General features: G+C 43.8%; 1 protein-coding gene across 1 annotated transcript in view; it reads left to right on the top strand.

Moving 5' to 3' along the window:
• The first annotated feature begins 4,458 nt into the window (after positions 1–4,458).
• Positions 4,459–13,118, top strand: part of LOC125466148 (tubulin polyglutamylase ttll6-like) — a 39,684-nt gene continuing 31,024 nt past the window's right edge. The window contains exons 1-3 of the mRNA XM_059638655.1: positions 4,459–4,552; positions 5,466–5,596; positions 10,959–11,115. Coding sequence (XP_059494638.1) covers positions 4,532–4,552; positions 5,466–5,596; positions 10,959–11,115 — 309 coding nt within the window. The 5' untranslated portion in view covers positions 4,459–4,531. The remainder of the gene's footprint in view (positions 4,553–5,465; positions 5,597–10,958; positions 11,116–13,118) is intronic.

The following is a 13,118-nucleotide window of genomic DNA, read 5'->3' as shown; positions in this document are numbered from 1 at the left end:
TTTAATCTCTCACCTTCTAGTATCCTTTAGAGGAAAGTAGTTTTAAATTATCCCTCCATTCTCCTGTAGTCACCTTGTCAGATGTTGACTCATTCATCACACACTGGAAATTAAAAGAAAACCTGTTTCTTTATCTAACTTTGTTTCAGTGTCCCTGGAATTATGATACTTGAGGGTGGGAGAGAGATAAAGAAGGCAGTTGTCTTTATTGAACCAAAACTCCTTGTGCATGTGTCTGTCTCGTTGTGTTTTTCCTGTTTCAGATGAATATGGATCAATCTTACAAACTGCAAGCAATCCAGCGGTGAGTATCTGCAACTCTAGCCGGCCTTTACTGTGACACCTTCACTTTGCTCCTTCTTGGAAATGCCTGAGCTCCACAGTTTCAAATTTGGACCCTGCCCTAATAACTAGGACTTTGCTTTCAAAACAGGCTGTGCTTGCTGACACCAAGGGACATTAACATTAGCTGCATCATCTCACATAAACATAGCAACAAATGCCAATTAATGATTACGTGAAATATTGTAAATTATATCAGGCAAGAGAAATAAAGTATTAGAGTTCTATTTTTTTAAAAAATTGGCTTAACATTGTGTGCACGTGCAGTTGGCAATCATCAGTGCAGTGGTGTCAGCAAACATTGTTCAAAAGAGCCCAACTCAATAAATGTCTTGTAGCTCTTTGACAGCTGGTTGGGTAAATGTCTTTGTCAAAACTGAGTGATGTGCATCTGGAAGCTGTTTTGTTTGAATTCAGACCTGTGCTGAATGATAAGGGGAACTGACTAAAGTTGGGTTGGTAGTGTGGTACTGTTTTAGGTGGAGGTGAAAGTTACAGGTAGGGAACAAAGCTTTACAGAAATTAACTAATGAATAAAAGGCTCCTGGTCATATAAAAATAAATGAGATCCCGTAATGTCTTGCCTCATTCAATAGCATTCTCCTTAAAGCAGTAACACAGATGATAGTGACCAATGGAAACAGATATAAGGTAATTGACAAAAAGAACATTAGTGAAATGAGAATTTTTTTTTGGTATAGCCATTCATTTCACTCTGGACTCTACTGTCAGTGGAAGTAGATTCATAGTAAAAAATTTCTGCAATGGAATTTAGCAAATATTAAAAGGGAAAAAGGTTTGGAGGCGATGGAAAAGGAGCAGGGAATCCTTCCAAACAGCCAGTTTAGGCTAAATGACCTGCTCCTCCTGGGCTGCACTTTTTGATGATATCAGATTCCATAAGTACAAATTATACCTCATCAGTGAGCCGAGATGGTAAGTCAATGGAGGATTTTGTCGTGGGGAGGGTCCAGTCAGAGCTGAGTTTGATGCTACTCTCAATTTATCTCCAAGACATTGTTGAGTTCTGAGCTTCTGATCATGAATGAGATTTGTTTGATTCATTTCCTGATTCCTCTAATCTGCACACATCCCCATACCCCTCTTCCCCCAGTTCAAGAGCAGGAAACTGATTGATTACATTCCCTGAAGAAGCATCCTGACCGAAACTTCAATTTTCCTGCTCCTCTGACACTGCCTGGTTTGCTGTGATCCTGCAGCTCCACACTGTGTTGTAATTGATTGTCCTCCTCCCATTTGCCCCCCCCCCCAGGATAAGATCAGTTAACTGAACACAGGCTATGGATTAAATAATGAGTATTGTAGGTCTATATGGGGCAAACACTCAATGTCTCTGCATTAAAAATCCATTGAATGTGATGTGTACCCATTTTAAATGTCTGTTCATTGAATGACATAAGCTGGGTACCACAGAGGTTATGTTGGTGATGTAGTGAGCTGGAGTTGACTTCTGGCTGGGGAGTTCCTGCTCATCCTGGTGGGAAAAATGGGCAGCAAGTGCAATCCTGCTCCAGCCAGCTGCCCTGCAGCCATTAGAGGCATGGTTGGGCATTAAATGACTCAGGGCAAGAATTCATTCTCCTGCTTTTAGTTTGTAAAGTCTTAGTTAAGATGATCCGGTCGTAGGCTAGCAATTGTCTGGTTTAACAAGCACCGTCGAGAGCAGTGGCCACTGTTGAAACTACATCCAATCACCAGCAAAGCCCTGGAGTCAGATGGAAGTTACTAGGAGTTGGAGGGTTGAGGTGGACGGCAGTGAGTGCTTTCTACAGTGTCAGTAGAGAGGACTAAGGATGTGTGGGGGCTATGGTGCACATGCCAGAAATCCCAGGCAAAGGCCAGACCTCTGTGAAGGAGAGGCTGGGGGTTGCGGTGGATGCCAATCTGCAGTTGCTTCACGAAAATGAGTTGTTGAGCAGGCGGAAGCCTTTGGTTGGATACTGAAGGGCCTTTATTGGCTCAAAGTCCGGTGCCTTTCTTGCAACAGGTAAAGTTACTGAGGGTAGCAGATGGGAATTGGGGAAGGTGCCCGAGGCAGTACGTGCAATTTTATGCCCGTCCCCTCCCACTTGCCATCCCACCCCATGGGTCTGTAGGTTTCGGATCAGTAGGTCAGATGTCTAGGATAATAATGCGGAGATTTCAGGTCCAAATCCTTTCAGGCCGCTGAGGAACTTAAATTCAAATAAATAACTTAAATACATCTGGAATGAAAATATGGTATCTGTAATGATGACCATGTAAAATCCATGTAGTTTACATGGTCAATGTGTTATTGACTTTTAACTGCGTTCTGAAGTGGCCACCAGACGACTTGGTTGTTTCAGTAATGTTCTTAAAAGTAATTATGGAAGAGAAAAGATGCTGGGCTTGCCATAGAGACATACAACATTCAATCAAAAACAATTGACTTAGACTTCTTGTCGTTACTGCTAAGTGACTTTTCCCCATTTCATAATAATTCCACAAAAAATAGCAAAACACTGGCTACTGGAGATCTGTAATAAAAACCAAAAGTGCTGGAGAAACTCGGCAGGTCTGTCAGCATCTGTGGAGAGAGGCGGAGTTGAATCCAAATTTGCTGATGACATCAAGCTGGGTGGGACAGTGACCGATGAGGTGGATGCAGAGTGTGACTTGGATAGGCTAAGCAAGTGAGCAAATGCATAGCATATGCAAATATGGAAAAATGTGAGCGTATCAAGCTGGGTATCTGTATGGCTGTAAACTGAGAGAGGAGAATATGCAATGAGACTGGGGTGTCCTTGTACACCAGTCGCTTGAGCTAAGTGTGAGGTACAGCAGGTAGTGAAGAATACAAATAATACGTTAGCCTTCATAGTGAGAAGATTCGAGTACAGGAGCATGGATTTCTTGCTGCAATTATGCAGAGCCTTGGTGAGACCACACCAAGAATATTGATTGCAGTTTTGTTCTCCTCATCCAAGGAAAGATGCGTTTGCTATCGAGATAATGCAATGAAGGTTTATTAGACAGATTCCGGTGATGGCTGGGCTAACAGATGAGGAGAGGTTGAATCATTAGGATTATATTCACTGGAGTTTAGAATAATGATGTGAGATCTCATGGAGACCTATGAAATTCTAACAGGACTTGGCAGGGTGGATGCAAGAATGATGTTGACATGGGGATTCCAGAACCAGGGGGTCACAGTCTAAAGATATGAGATAAACCATTTAAGACTGAGCTAAGGAGAAATTCTTTACTCAGAGAGTGGTGAGCCCATGAAATTCACGACCACAGAGAGCAATTGAGACCAAAATGTATGATTTCAAGAAGGAGTTGGCTGTAGTGTTTGGGCCAAAGGGATCAAAGGATATGGTGGAAAAGGGAGCAAGGTTTTGTGTCGGATGAACAGTTGTGATCATATTGAATCATGGAGCTGACATCTGAGGAGAGGTTGAATAGGTTAGGATTATGTTCACTGGAGTTCAAAAGAATGATGGGAGACCTCATCAAAGCCTATAAAATTCTAACAGGACTTGGCAGGGGTCGAATGACCAACTCCTATTTTCTATGTTTTTATGTTCAAATTGGACTTGAAACATTAAGTCTGCTTTTCTCTCCACAGGTCTTGCCAGACCTGCTGAGCTTTCTCCATGACTTGTTTTTATTTCACAATGATGCTCCATTAACTTGCAAATGTGTCACTAAGCATTATAATGAAGCTATTGTCTCTTTTCAGTTGGAAGAGTGACCAGGTCAGTCTTTCTCCTTTCTCAAAATAGGATGAACCAATAAACTTATTAGAGGTGTATGAAAAGTTGCTTAAATTACAAACTATCCTTTGGAAGTTGTTCTATAAGTTACTCACTTTACTTACAGAAAGATTACATGTTGATGCACTTTCAATATTGAGTTCATGGTTTAAGAGCAGGAAAGAACGTTTCTGCCCCACGAACATTCTTTGCGATAGTGGCTGATCTATATCTTAATTCAGTTCTCTTGCTTTGGCTCTCTATCCTCTAAAACCCTTAACTAGCAATAAACTTAACAGTCTTAGCTTTAAAGATATTAGATATTCTGACTTCTGCTTTTGTTTCTCATAGTTCGTCGTGTGGCCATTCAGTTTGGGTTGAAAGAAGTGGGTGATGACGAGGAATGGACTCTGTTCTGGACTGACTACTCAGTCTCATTGGACAAAGCTATGGAACTAAAACGCTACCAGGTAATTAGCTATCACTGATCAGACTAGGGTAAATAATAATTTTCCCAGTAACTGTATCAACCGGGGAAACCTCTCACGTTTACGTAAGGGGATGATTCAGTTGATAAACAGAACAACTGTATAATTTGAGTTGTCAACTGTCAATCTGCTTTGCTTCTTGAGGCAGAATGTAATGGATCCAAATTTCACTGCAGTGTCTTGAGCACACAATCCAGGTGGACACTCCCAATGATAAAGGCAAGGATTGCGGCACTATTGAAGATGCTGTGTTTAAACTGAGAAGTTAAACCTAGCCCTAGTCGGATGCGTGTAAATTATGTAAGGCACTGTTTAGAGAATATAGGAGCTGTTCTCCCCAGTGTTGTTATGACGAGTTTATCTTCAACCATCATACCACATAAGCAGGTTATATGGTCATGAGAACATTATTGTTTGAGGGATCTTGTTATACATAAGTTGACAGCAGTATTTCCTACATTATAACAGTGATGGATATTCAATTGGACCACTTTGGGATATGTTGTAGCCATAAAAGGTATTACCAAAATACAAATACTTGCCATGGTCTCATGAAAAATCTGGAAGACTCCAATCAGCTGATCTCATCTACCACACCAGTGGCATTAAATTTGCTGCAACATCTTTAGATTGAGGTAAACAGGAGAAAATGAAATATTGACACTTGATTGTAATGGACTGGCTTCTGTTGAAAATATGAGATTGTAAAGCCTCCCATGGTAAATTAATTGCAAGAGATATCGTTGAAGAGTGGAGTCAGGCATGATGTACAAGAGGGCGTCCAGCAGCTCGCATTAGTCAGTGTGTTCAGAAAAGTAAAGGCACAATAAATGACAAGCATTGCTGTACGCCTGTGAACAGGCAATAAGAATTAATTGCATTCTTTTTTCTGCAGAAAATTAATCATTTCCCTGGAATGAATGAGATCTGCAGGAAGGATTTGCTGGCTCGCAACTTAAATAGAATGTTAAAGCTTTACCCAAAGGATTACAACATTTTCCCAAAAACGTGGTGTCTGCCATCTGAGTAAGTTCATTGAAGGTTCAGGGAAGTGAAGCAACTTCACAACACAGTAAGGATAGACTAAAGCCGTACTTACAGGACACAACAAGGAAACAAGCATTGGGGCAACAGATTGGGTTAGAAACTGGACCTATATCTCTGGGAGTTCAAATTCAGATGGAATGATGATCTCCTCAGCCTGTGGTAAAGATCCTGTATATTTAGAGTGTAGTTCATTTTAGAAAGTCTGTAAACAAATATTTGCAATCTTCTTCACAAATACCATTGGGTATTGATGGAACTGCAAATTGCATTATTACATTGGTGCAATCATATTCTATTCCATGCTTGCAACTAAATAACGTGATCCAGAAAACTAGGGGAATTTTACTTACTCCCAGACTAGTTGTCAGGTGTTGCTTGACGGCAGCATTGGGTGCCAGTAGCAGGAAACCTTACATTCCCTCTGGGTATGCTAAGTATCCCTCGTCTTAAAAAGTATGGGAAAGATAGACAATTAAGCCCCATCAATCCACTTCACTTTCACTTCTGGGTACTTCCTACTGAATGACATGAGCTTACAATCCTTTATTAAACACCATAATACCCAAGGTTTGTAAAATATTCCCAGCTCTAGATCTATTCTCGAATCACACTTAGACAGTTCACAAGGCAAGAGAAGTCATCTTACTTGATAAGTAATTCTCTCCTCATCTCTGACCCTGTGTTTCTCCTATTCATGCTGAATTTTCATGCCCTGTGTTGTCGATTCGCCATGCATTGTTTCAGTTGTAAATTAGCTTTAAGTAGTTTGTGAGCATTAGCTGCAAATTCACCTGTATCCCTATAAATGGGCGTAGACTGAAACTGTAAACATTGAGTTAGGAGCTGTATGCTTATAGTTGTTAACTCCAAAAATAACTATTTATAAAATTGCTTCAGTTCTATACTTTACTCGTCTTTTGGAATATAGCAACACCCCGCCTTTAACTTCTCTTTAGTTAAAAACGAATTGCGCCACACACTTCTTAGTCATATAGTCCCATTGCAGTAAAATCAAAACAGCCTCTCTTTCCAATTCATATTTTAACAAGCCCTCAAAATCGTTGACTGTTGGATTTTCCATTCTTCATGATCTGCAGGGATTTGACTCCTTCTCTAAGCCCTCTCTTTCCTCCTTTTAGGCTGCTTCTTAAAACGGGCTCTTTGATTAAACTTTAGTTTGTCATGATATTGCCTTTTGCTGATGTCCAATTTTGTTTGACAAGGCTCTTGCAGAGTACTTTGCAACATTTTATTATGTTATTCTATGTGTGAATTGAAGTTGTTGTTTTAAACTTAAGCTTAGAACAATGCAACCACACTCTCGTTTAACTAACCTTAGCTGCTCACTTCTCATCCCTTGTGATTGAATTTATACCTTCCAGAGATCAGTGGGGTTACTTTGATTTTCAGTAGAGATATAAACTATTTTTCCTTTCAGGTATCAACATTTACAGTTTACAGTCAAATCTTCTGCAAATGTTGAGAGTGTCTCCTAAGACCATCAAAAGAAACAGCAAATGAACTAGTTTACAGCAGTCTATTTGCTTAGCTAATAGCAAAGCAAAAAAAAAACTGTTCACCAACAGATGTCCAATATCTGTTTTTTAACCCCAGCAGAATGCAGTATGACAAGCACCAGAAGGTGAAACAACAGTCCTGAAGTATTGGCAAACAAATAGAGTTGGGAGGGGTTATCTTGCATAGATTCCTTTCTTGTTACATAGAATGTTAGAAAATACAATTATCTGCAACAGATCTCTCTGGGCATAATTAGGACTTAGCTGACATCCACTTGAATCCTACCAAACCCTCCAGTGATGAAAATGGTCATCTTCTCACCAACAACAAACAATAACAAAAAATCTATGGTGCAGGAGACTATTTGGCTCATTGTGTCTTCAGTAACAAGAGAAGAACCATCCAGCCTAATCCTACTTTGGGTCATTGCTGATGGTTTTAAAGGATGTGGCACTTACAGTGCCAAGCCAAGTATTTGTAAGTGCAGTGAAGGCTTCTACTGTGGCTACCATGTCAGACAGTGAGTTTCAAACCATCATCATTAACCTGCAAAAAAAATCCAGGCTGACAATTCCAGTGCTGAGCTGAAATGGTGCTGCATTGTCAGAACTTCCATCTCTCATGTCACTTTAATTTGAGGCCCTGTTTTCTCAAATGAGCTTAGAGATCCCACAGATACTTTTCTTTATTTCAAAATACACTTGATTCGTAAAAAGTATCTTTTTGTGTATATAATATATACACACACATACAGAGTCATGAATGAAGTTTGGTTCCATATAGTACTGTATCAAGAATATACGCGGATGTTGGAGTTTGACACTGTCCAAACAAACCAAAGGCATCTTTTACTTGAACCAGACTATGTTTGCATGTATTTGAGGCATCGGGATGGTCCAATAACTGAATGGACCCCCTACAGATACTAATGTGAACAAGAGTGCTGAAGTAATTATCGTTTGATGAGAGTTCCATCATTTCCTTGCTTTGCACAGCTTACCTCCATATTTCCTATATGAATAACAGTGACAACGATCTACAGTGCGTGAGAGATAATGGGAACTGCAGATGCTGGAGATTCCAAGATAATAAAATGTGAGGCTGGATGAACACAGCAGGCCAAGCAGCATCTCAGGAGCACAAAAGCTGACGTTTCGGGCCTAGACCCTTCATCAGAGAGGGGGATGGGGGGAGGGAACTGGAATAAATAGGGAGAGAGGGGGAGGCGGACCGAAGATGGAGAGTAAAGAAGATAGGTGGAGAGGGTGTAGGTGGGGAGGTAGGGAGGGGATAGGTCAGTCCAGGGAAGACGGACAGGTCAAGGAGGTGGGATGAGGTTAGTAGGTAGCTGGGGGTGCGGCTTGGGGTGGGAGGAAGGGATGGGTGAGAGGAAGAACCGGTTAGGGAGGCAGAGACAGGTTGGACTGGTTTTGGGATGCAGTGGGTGGGGGGGAAGAGCTGGGCTGGTTGTGTGGTGCAGTGGGGGGAGGGGATGAACTGGGCTGGTTGAGGGATGCAGTGGGGGAAGGGGAGATTTTGAAACTGGTGAAGTCCACATTGATACCATATGGCTGCAGGGTTCCCAGGCGGAATATGAGTTGCTGTTCCTGCAACCTTCGGGTGGCATCATGGTGGCAGTGCAGGAGGCCCATGATGGACATGTCATCAAGAGAATGGGAGGGGGAGTGGAAATGGTTTGCGACTGGGAGGTGCAGTTGTTTGTTGCGAACTGAGCGGAGGTGTTCTGCAAAGCGGTCCCCAAGCCTCCGCTTGGTTTCCCCAATGTAGAGAAAGCCGCACCGGGTACAGTGGATGCAGTATACCACATTGGCAGATGTGCAGGTGAACCTCTGCTTAATGTGGAATGTCATCTTGGGGCCTGGGATGGGGGTGAGGGAGGAGGTGTGGGGACAAGTGTAGCATTTCCTGCGGTTGCAGGGGAAGGTGCCGGGTGTGGTGGGGTTGGAGGGCAGTGTGGAGCGAACAAGGGAGTCACGGAGAGAGTGGTCTCTCCGGAAAGCAGACAGGGGTGGGGATGGAAAAATGTCTTGGGTGGTGGAGTCGGATTGTAAATGGCGGAAGTGTCGGAGGATAATGCGTTGTATCCGGAGGTTGGTAGGGTGGTGTGTGAGAACGAGGGGGATCCTCTTGGGGCGGTTGTGGCGGGGGCGGGGTGTGAGGGATGTGTCGCGGGAAATGCGGGAGACGCGGTCAAGGGCGTTCTCAATCACCGTGGGGGGGAAGTTGCGGTCCTTAAAGAACTTGGACATCTGGGATGTGCGGGAGTGGAATGTCTTATCGTGGGAGCAGATGCGGCGGAGGCGGAGGAATTGGGAATAGGGGATGGAATTTTTGCAGGAGGGTGGGTGGGAGGAGGTGTATTCTAGGTAGCTGTGGGAGTCGGTGGGCTTGTAATGGACATCAGTTACAAGCTGGTTGCCTGAGATGGAGACTGAGAGCACCTCTGAGAGCATCTGCTCCCACGATAAGACATTCCACTCCCGCACATCCCAGATGTCCAAGTTCTTTAAGGACCGCAACTTCCCCCCCACGGTGATTGAGAACGCCCTTGACCGCGTCTCCCGCATTTCCCGCGACACATCCCTCACACCCCGCCCCCGCCACAACCGCCCCAAGAGGATCCCCCTCGTTCTCACACACCACCCTACCAACCTCCGGATACAACGCATTATCCTCCGACACTTCCGCCATTTACAATCCGACCCCACCACCCAAGACATTTTTCCATCCCCACCCCTGTCTGCTTTCCGGAGAGACCACTCTCTCCGTGACTCCCTTGTTCGCTCCACACTGCCCTCCAACCCCACCACACCCGGCACCTTCCCCTGCAACCGCAGGAAATGCTACACTTGTCCCCACACCTCCTCCCTCACCCCCATCCCAGGCCCCAAGATGACATTCCACATTAAGCAGAGGTTCACCTGCACATCTGCCAATGTGGTATACTGCATCCACTGTACCCGGTGCGGCTTTCTCTACATTGGGGAAACCAAGCGGAGGCTTGGGGACCGCTTTGCAGAACACCTCCGCTCAGTTCGCAACAAACAACTGCACCTCCCAGTCGCAAACCATTTCCACTCCCCCTCCCATTCTCTTGATGACATGTCCATCATGGGCCTCCTGCACTGCCACCATGATGCCACCCGAAGGTTGCAGGAACAGCAACTCATATTCCGCCTGGGAACCCTGCAGCCATATGGTATCAATGTGGACTTCACCAGTTTCAAAATCTCCCCTTCCCCCACTGCATCCCTCAACCAGCCCAGTTCATCCCCTCCCCCCACTGCACCACACAACCAGCCCAGCTCTTCCCCCCCACCCACTGCATCCCAAAACCAGTCCAACCTGTCTCTGCCTCCCTAACCGGTTCTTCCTCTCACCCATCCCTTCCTCCCACCCCAAGCCGCACCCCCAGCTACCTACTAACCTCATCCCACCTCCTTGACCTGTCCGTCTTCCCTGGACTGACCTATCCCCTCCCTACCTCCCCACCTACACCCTCTCCACCTATCTTCTTTACTCTCCATCTTCGGTCCGCCTCCCCCTCTCTCCCTATTTATTCCAGTTCCCTCCCCCCATCCCCCTCTCTGATGAAGGGTCTAGGCCCGAAACGTCAGCTTTTGTGCTCCTGAGATGCTGCTTGGCCTGCTGTGTTCATCCAGCCTCACATTTTATTATCTACAGTGCGTGATTGGCTGTCAAGTGTTTTTGGATATCCTAAGTTTGGAAAACACATTGTAGAGATGCGATATTTTTTATTTGTGTTGTTCTCCATTTCATCTGAACATGCTTCTTTCCACAGTTATCATGAGTTTATGGCCTATAGCAGAGCAAGGAAATCGAAGACCTTCATTTGCAAACCAGATTCTGAATGTCAGGGGCGTGGGATTTTCTTAACCAGAAATACGAGTGAAGTTAAACCAGGGGAAGACATGGTTTGCCAGGTTTACATTCCAAAGGTATCTTGCTATGCACACCACTAGTTCCCATTACATTTGCGTCAATCTACAAACATTCATAAAGGACAATTGTTAACTGAATGGCATTGATTATATTTAATTATTCTTCCATTGGATGCTGGTGTCACTGGCAAGGTCAAGGTTTGTTACCCACCTGTAATTGCCCTTGAACTGAGTGTCTTGCCACGCCATTTGAGAGGGCAGTTAAAAGTCAACCACATCTTCTGTGAGTCTTGAGTCAAATGTGGGCCAGACTGGGTGACAATATTATCCTGAAAGCTTTATACTATTAAAGGAGATGAGCTTTTGCAGCAATCAATGAAGACTAAGGCATTTATGATCACTGAGAACAGCTCTTGATTTATTAGCTGAATTTCTATTTTTTTCTCCAGCTACTGCATTGAGATTTGAACCTGTTCTCAGTGCCTTTGCCTGGGCCTCTGAATATGAATGCAGTGACATCACCATGATACCACCATGTCCCATATTGACGGAAGAACACTATAAATTTGTTTTCAAAGAGTTGAAAAAGTCTTGGTTGGGGACTTTAATGGCTTAGCACTATTATTGACTGAATCCTAAAGGACTTAGCTGCCAGACTGTCTCTGAGAGAGATGGAAAGGGCACAGATGTATAAAAATCTATTTGACCTTCACCTCATCGCCATATCTATTTCAGATGCTTCTGTCCATGACCAAATCAGTAAGACTGACCACTTCACAGTTCTTGTGAAGACAAAATCCCAGCTTCACATTGAAGGTACCCTCCTTCATGTTGTGGCCCACTAATACTGCGCAAGATGAGATAAATTTCAAGCAGATTTAATAATTTAAACTGGTCATCCATGAAGGACAGCAGCAGAATTCTATTCAAACAGAATCTGTAATTTCATGGTCTGGCATACCGTCCCCCCACCCGTTACTGGTGTTCAAGGCTAGTTCAAAGAACTCCTATCAATTGACTTTCAATCATCAGTAAATGATGGAAAAAGTCATCACCAGCAGCACTCGCTTAGCAATAACCTGCTCACTGAAATTTAATTTGGGTTTCTCCAGGGCCATTTATCTCCTGACCTCATTACAGAATTGGCTCAAACATGGGTAAAAAGAGGTGAAATTCAGAAGGAAGGTGAGAGTGATTGTCTGCTTGCTGAAATCATGCCTAACTCAAAGGAAGGCAGTTATTGTTAGAGGCCAAGCATAACTGTCCCTGCCTATCACTGTAGTAATTCTTCAGGGCCAATTTAGATACTTTCCATCAAACTTCTGACATACCTCTGAAGCAGGCAGGTCTTGAGCCTGGACCTTCTGGGCCAGAGGTAGTGATTCTACCATTGTGCCACAAGAGCCCACTCAGGATCAGGCTAGTGTACTTTGCTCAACCATCTTCAGCTGCTTCATCATTAACCTTTCCTTCATCATAAGGCCAGAACAGGGAATGTTCGTCAATGATTACATACTGTTCAGCTCAATTTGTGACTCCTCTGATAGTGAAGCAGCCCATGTCCAAATGCAGCAAGACTTGGACAACATCTAATGGTGAAATTAGATCTGATTTGGCAGTAATTTTAAAACTAAAACACATTAACAAATCTAGGAAATGATGTCATTGAATTCAAATCAGAATGGCTCATCCTGTGTGGTTGAATAGCCAGTCTCTGTTTGGTGCCCAGGCCTCATGCCTGAAGGGGTAGCATCCCTTTGTGACATATCCCCGTGCACTCAGTGCATGCCCGTAAGAGGACAAGAGCAGGAAGGAAGATAGGTTATTGACATTAGCGTGGCTGACACTGTCTCGTATGTTAATGGATTGAATCTTAGTTTAACTGTTCATCCTGTGACACTTAAGGGACGCCTGTTGTCTCTTACTTCTAAAATAACCAGTAGCTAAGTGAACCTGGGAGTCTCCTGTCCCCTTTTTTTGGTGGCCATATGCACTATGCCCATTGGATCCCTTGCAGGAGGGGGTGAATTATGATCATCAGCCACACACAATCTTCCACC

Source organism: Stegostoma tigrinum, chromosome 31 (genome assembly GCF_030684315.1).
Source record: "Stegostoma tigrinum isolate sSteTig4 chromosome 31, sSteTig4.hap1, whole genome shotgun sequence".
Classification (NCBI taxonomy): domain Eukaryota; kingdom Metazoa; phylum Chordata; class Chondrichthyes; order Orectolobiformes; family Stegostomatidae; genus Stegostoma; species Stegostoma tigrinum.
This window is presented reverse-complemented; position numbering and strand designations above follow the sequence as displayed.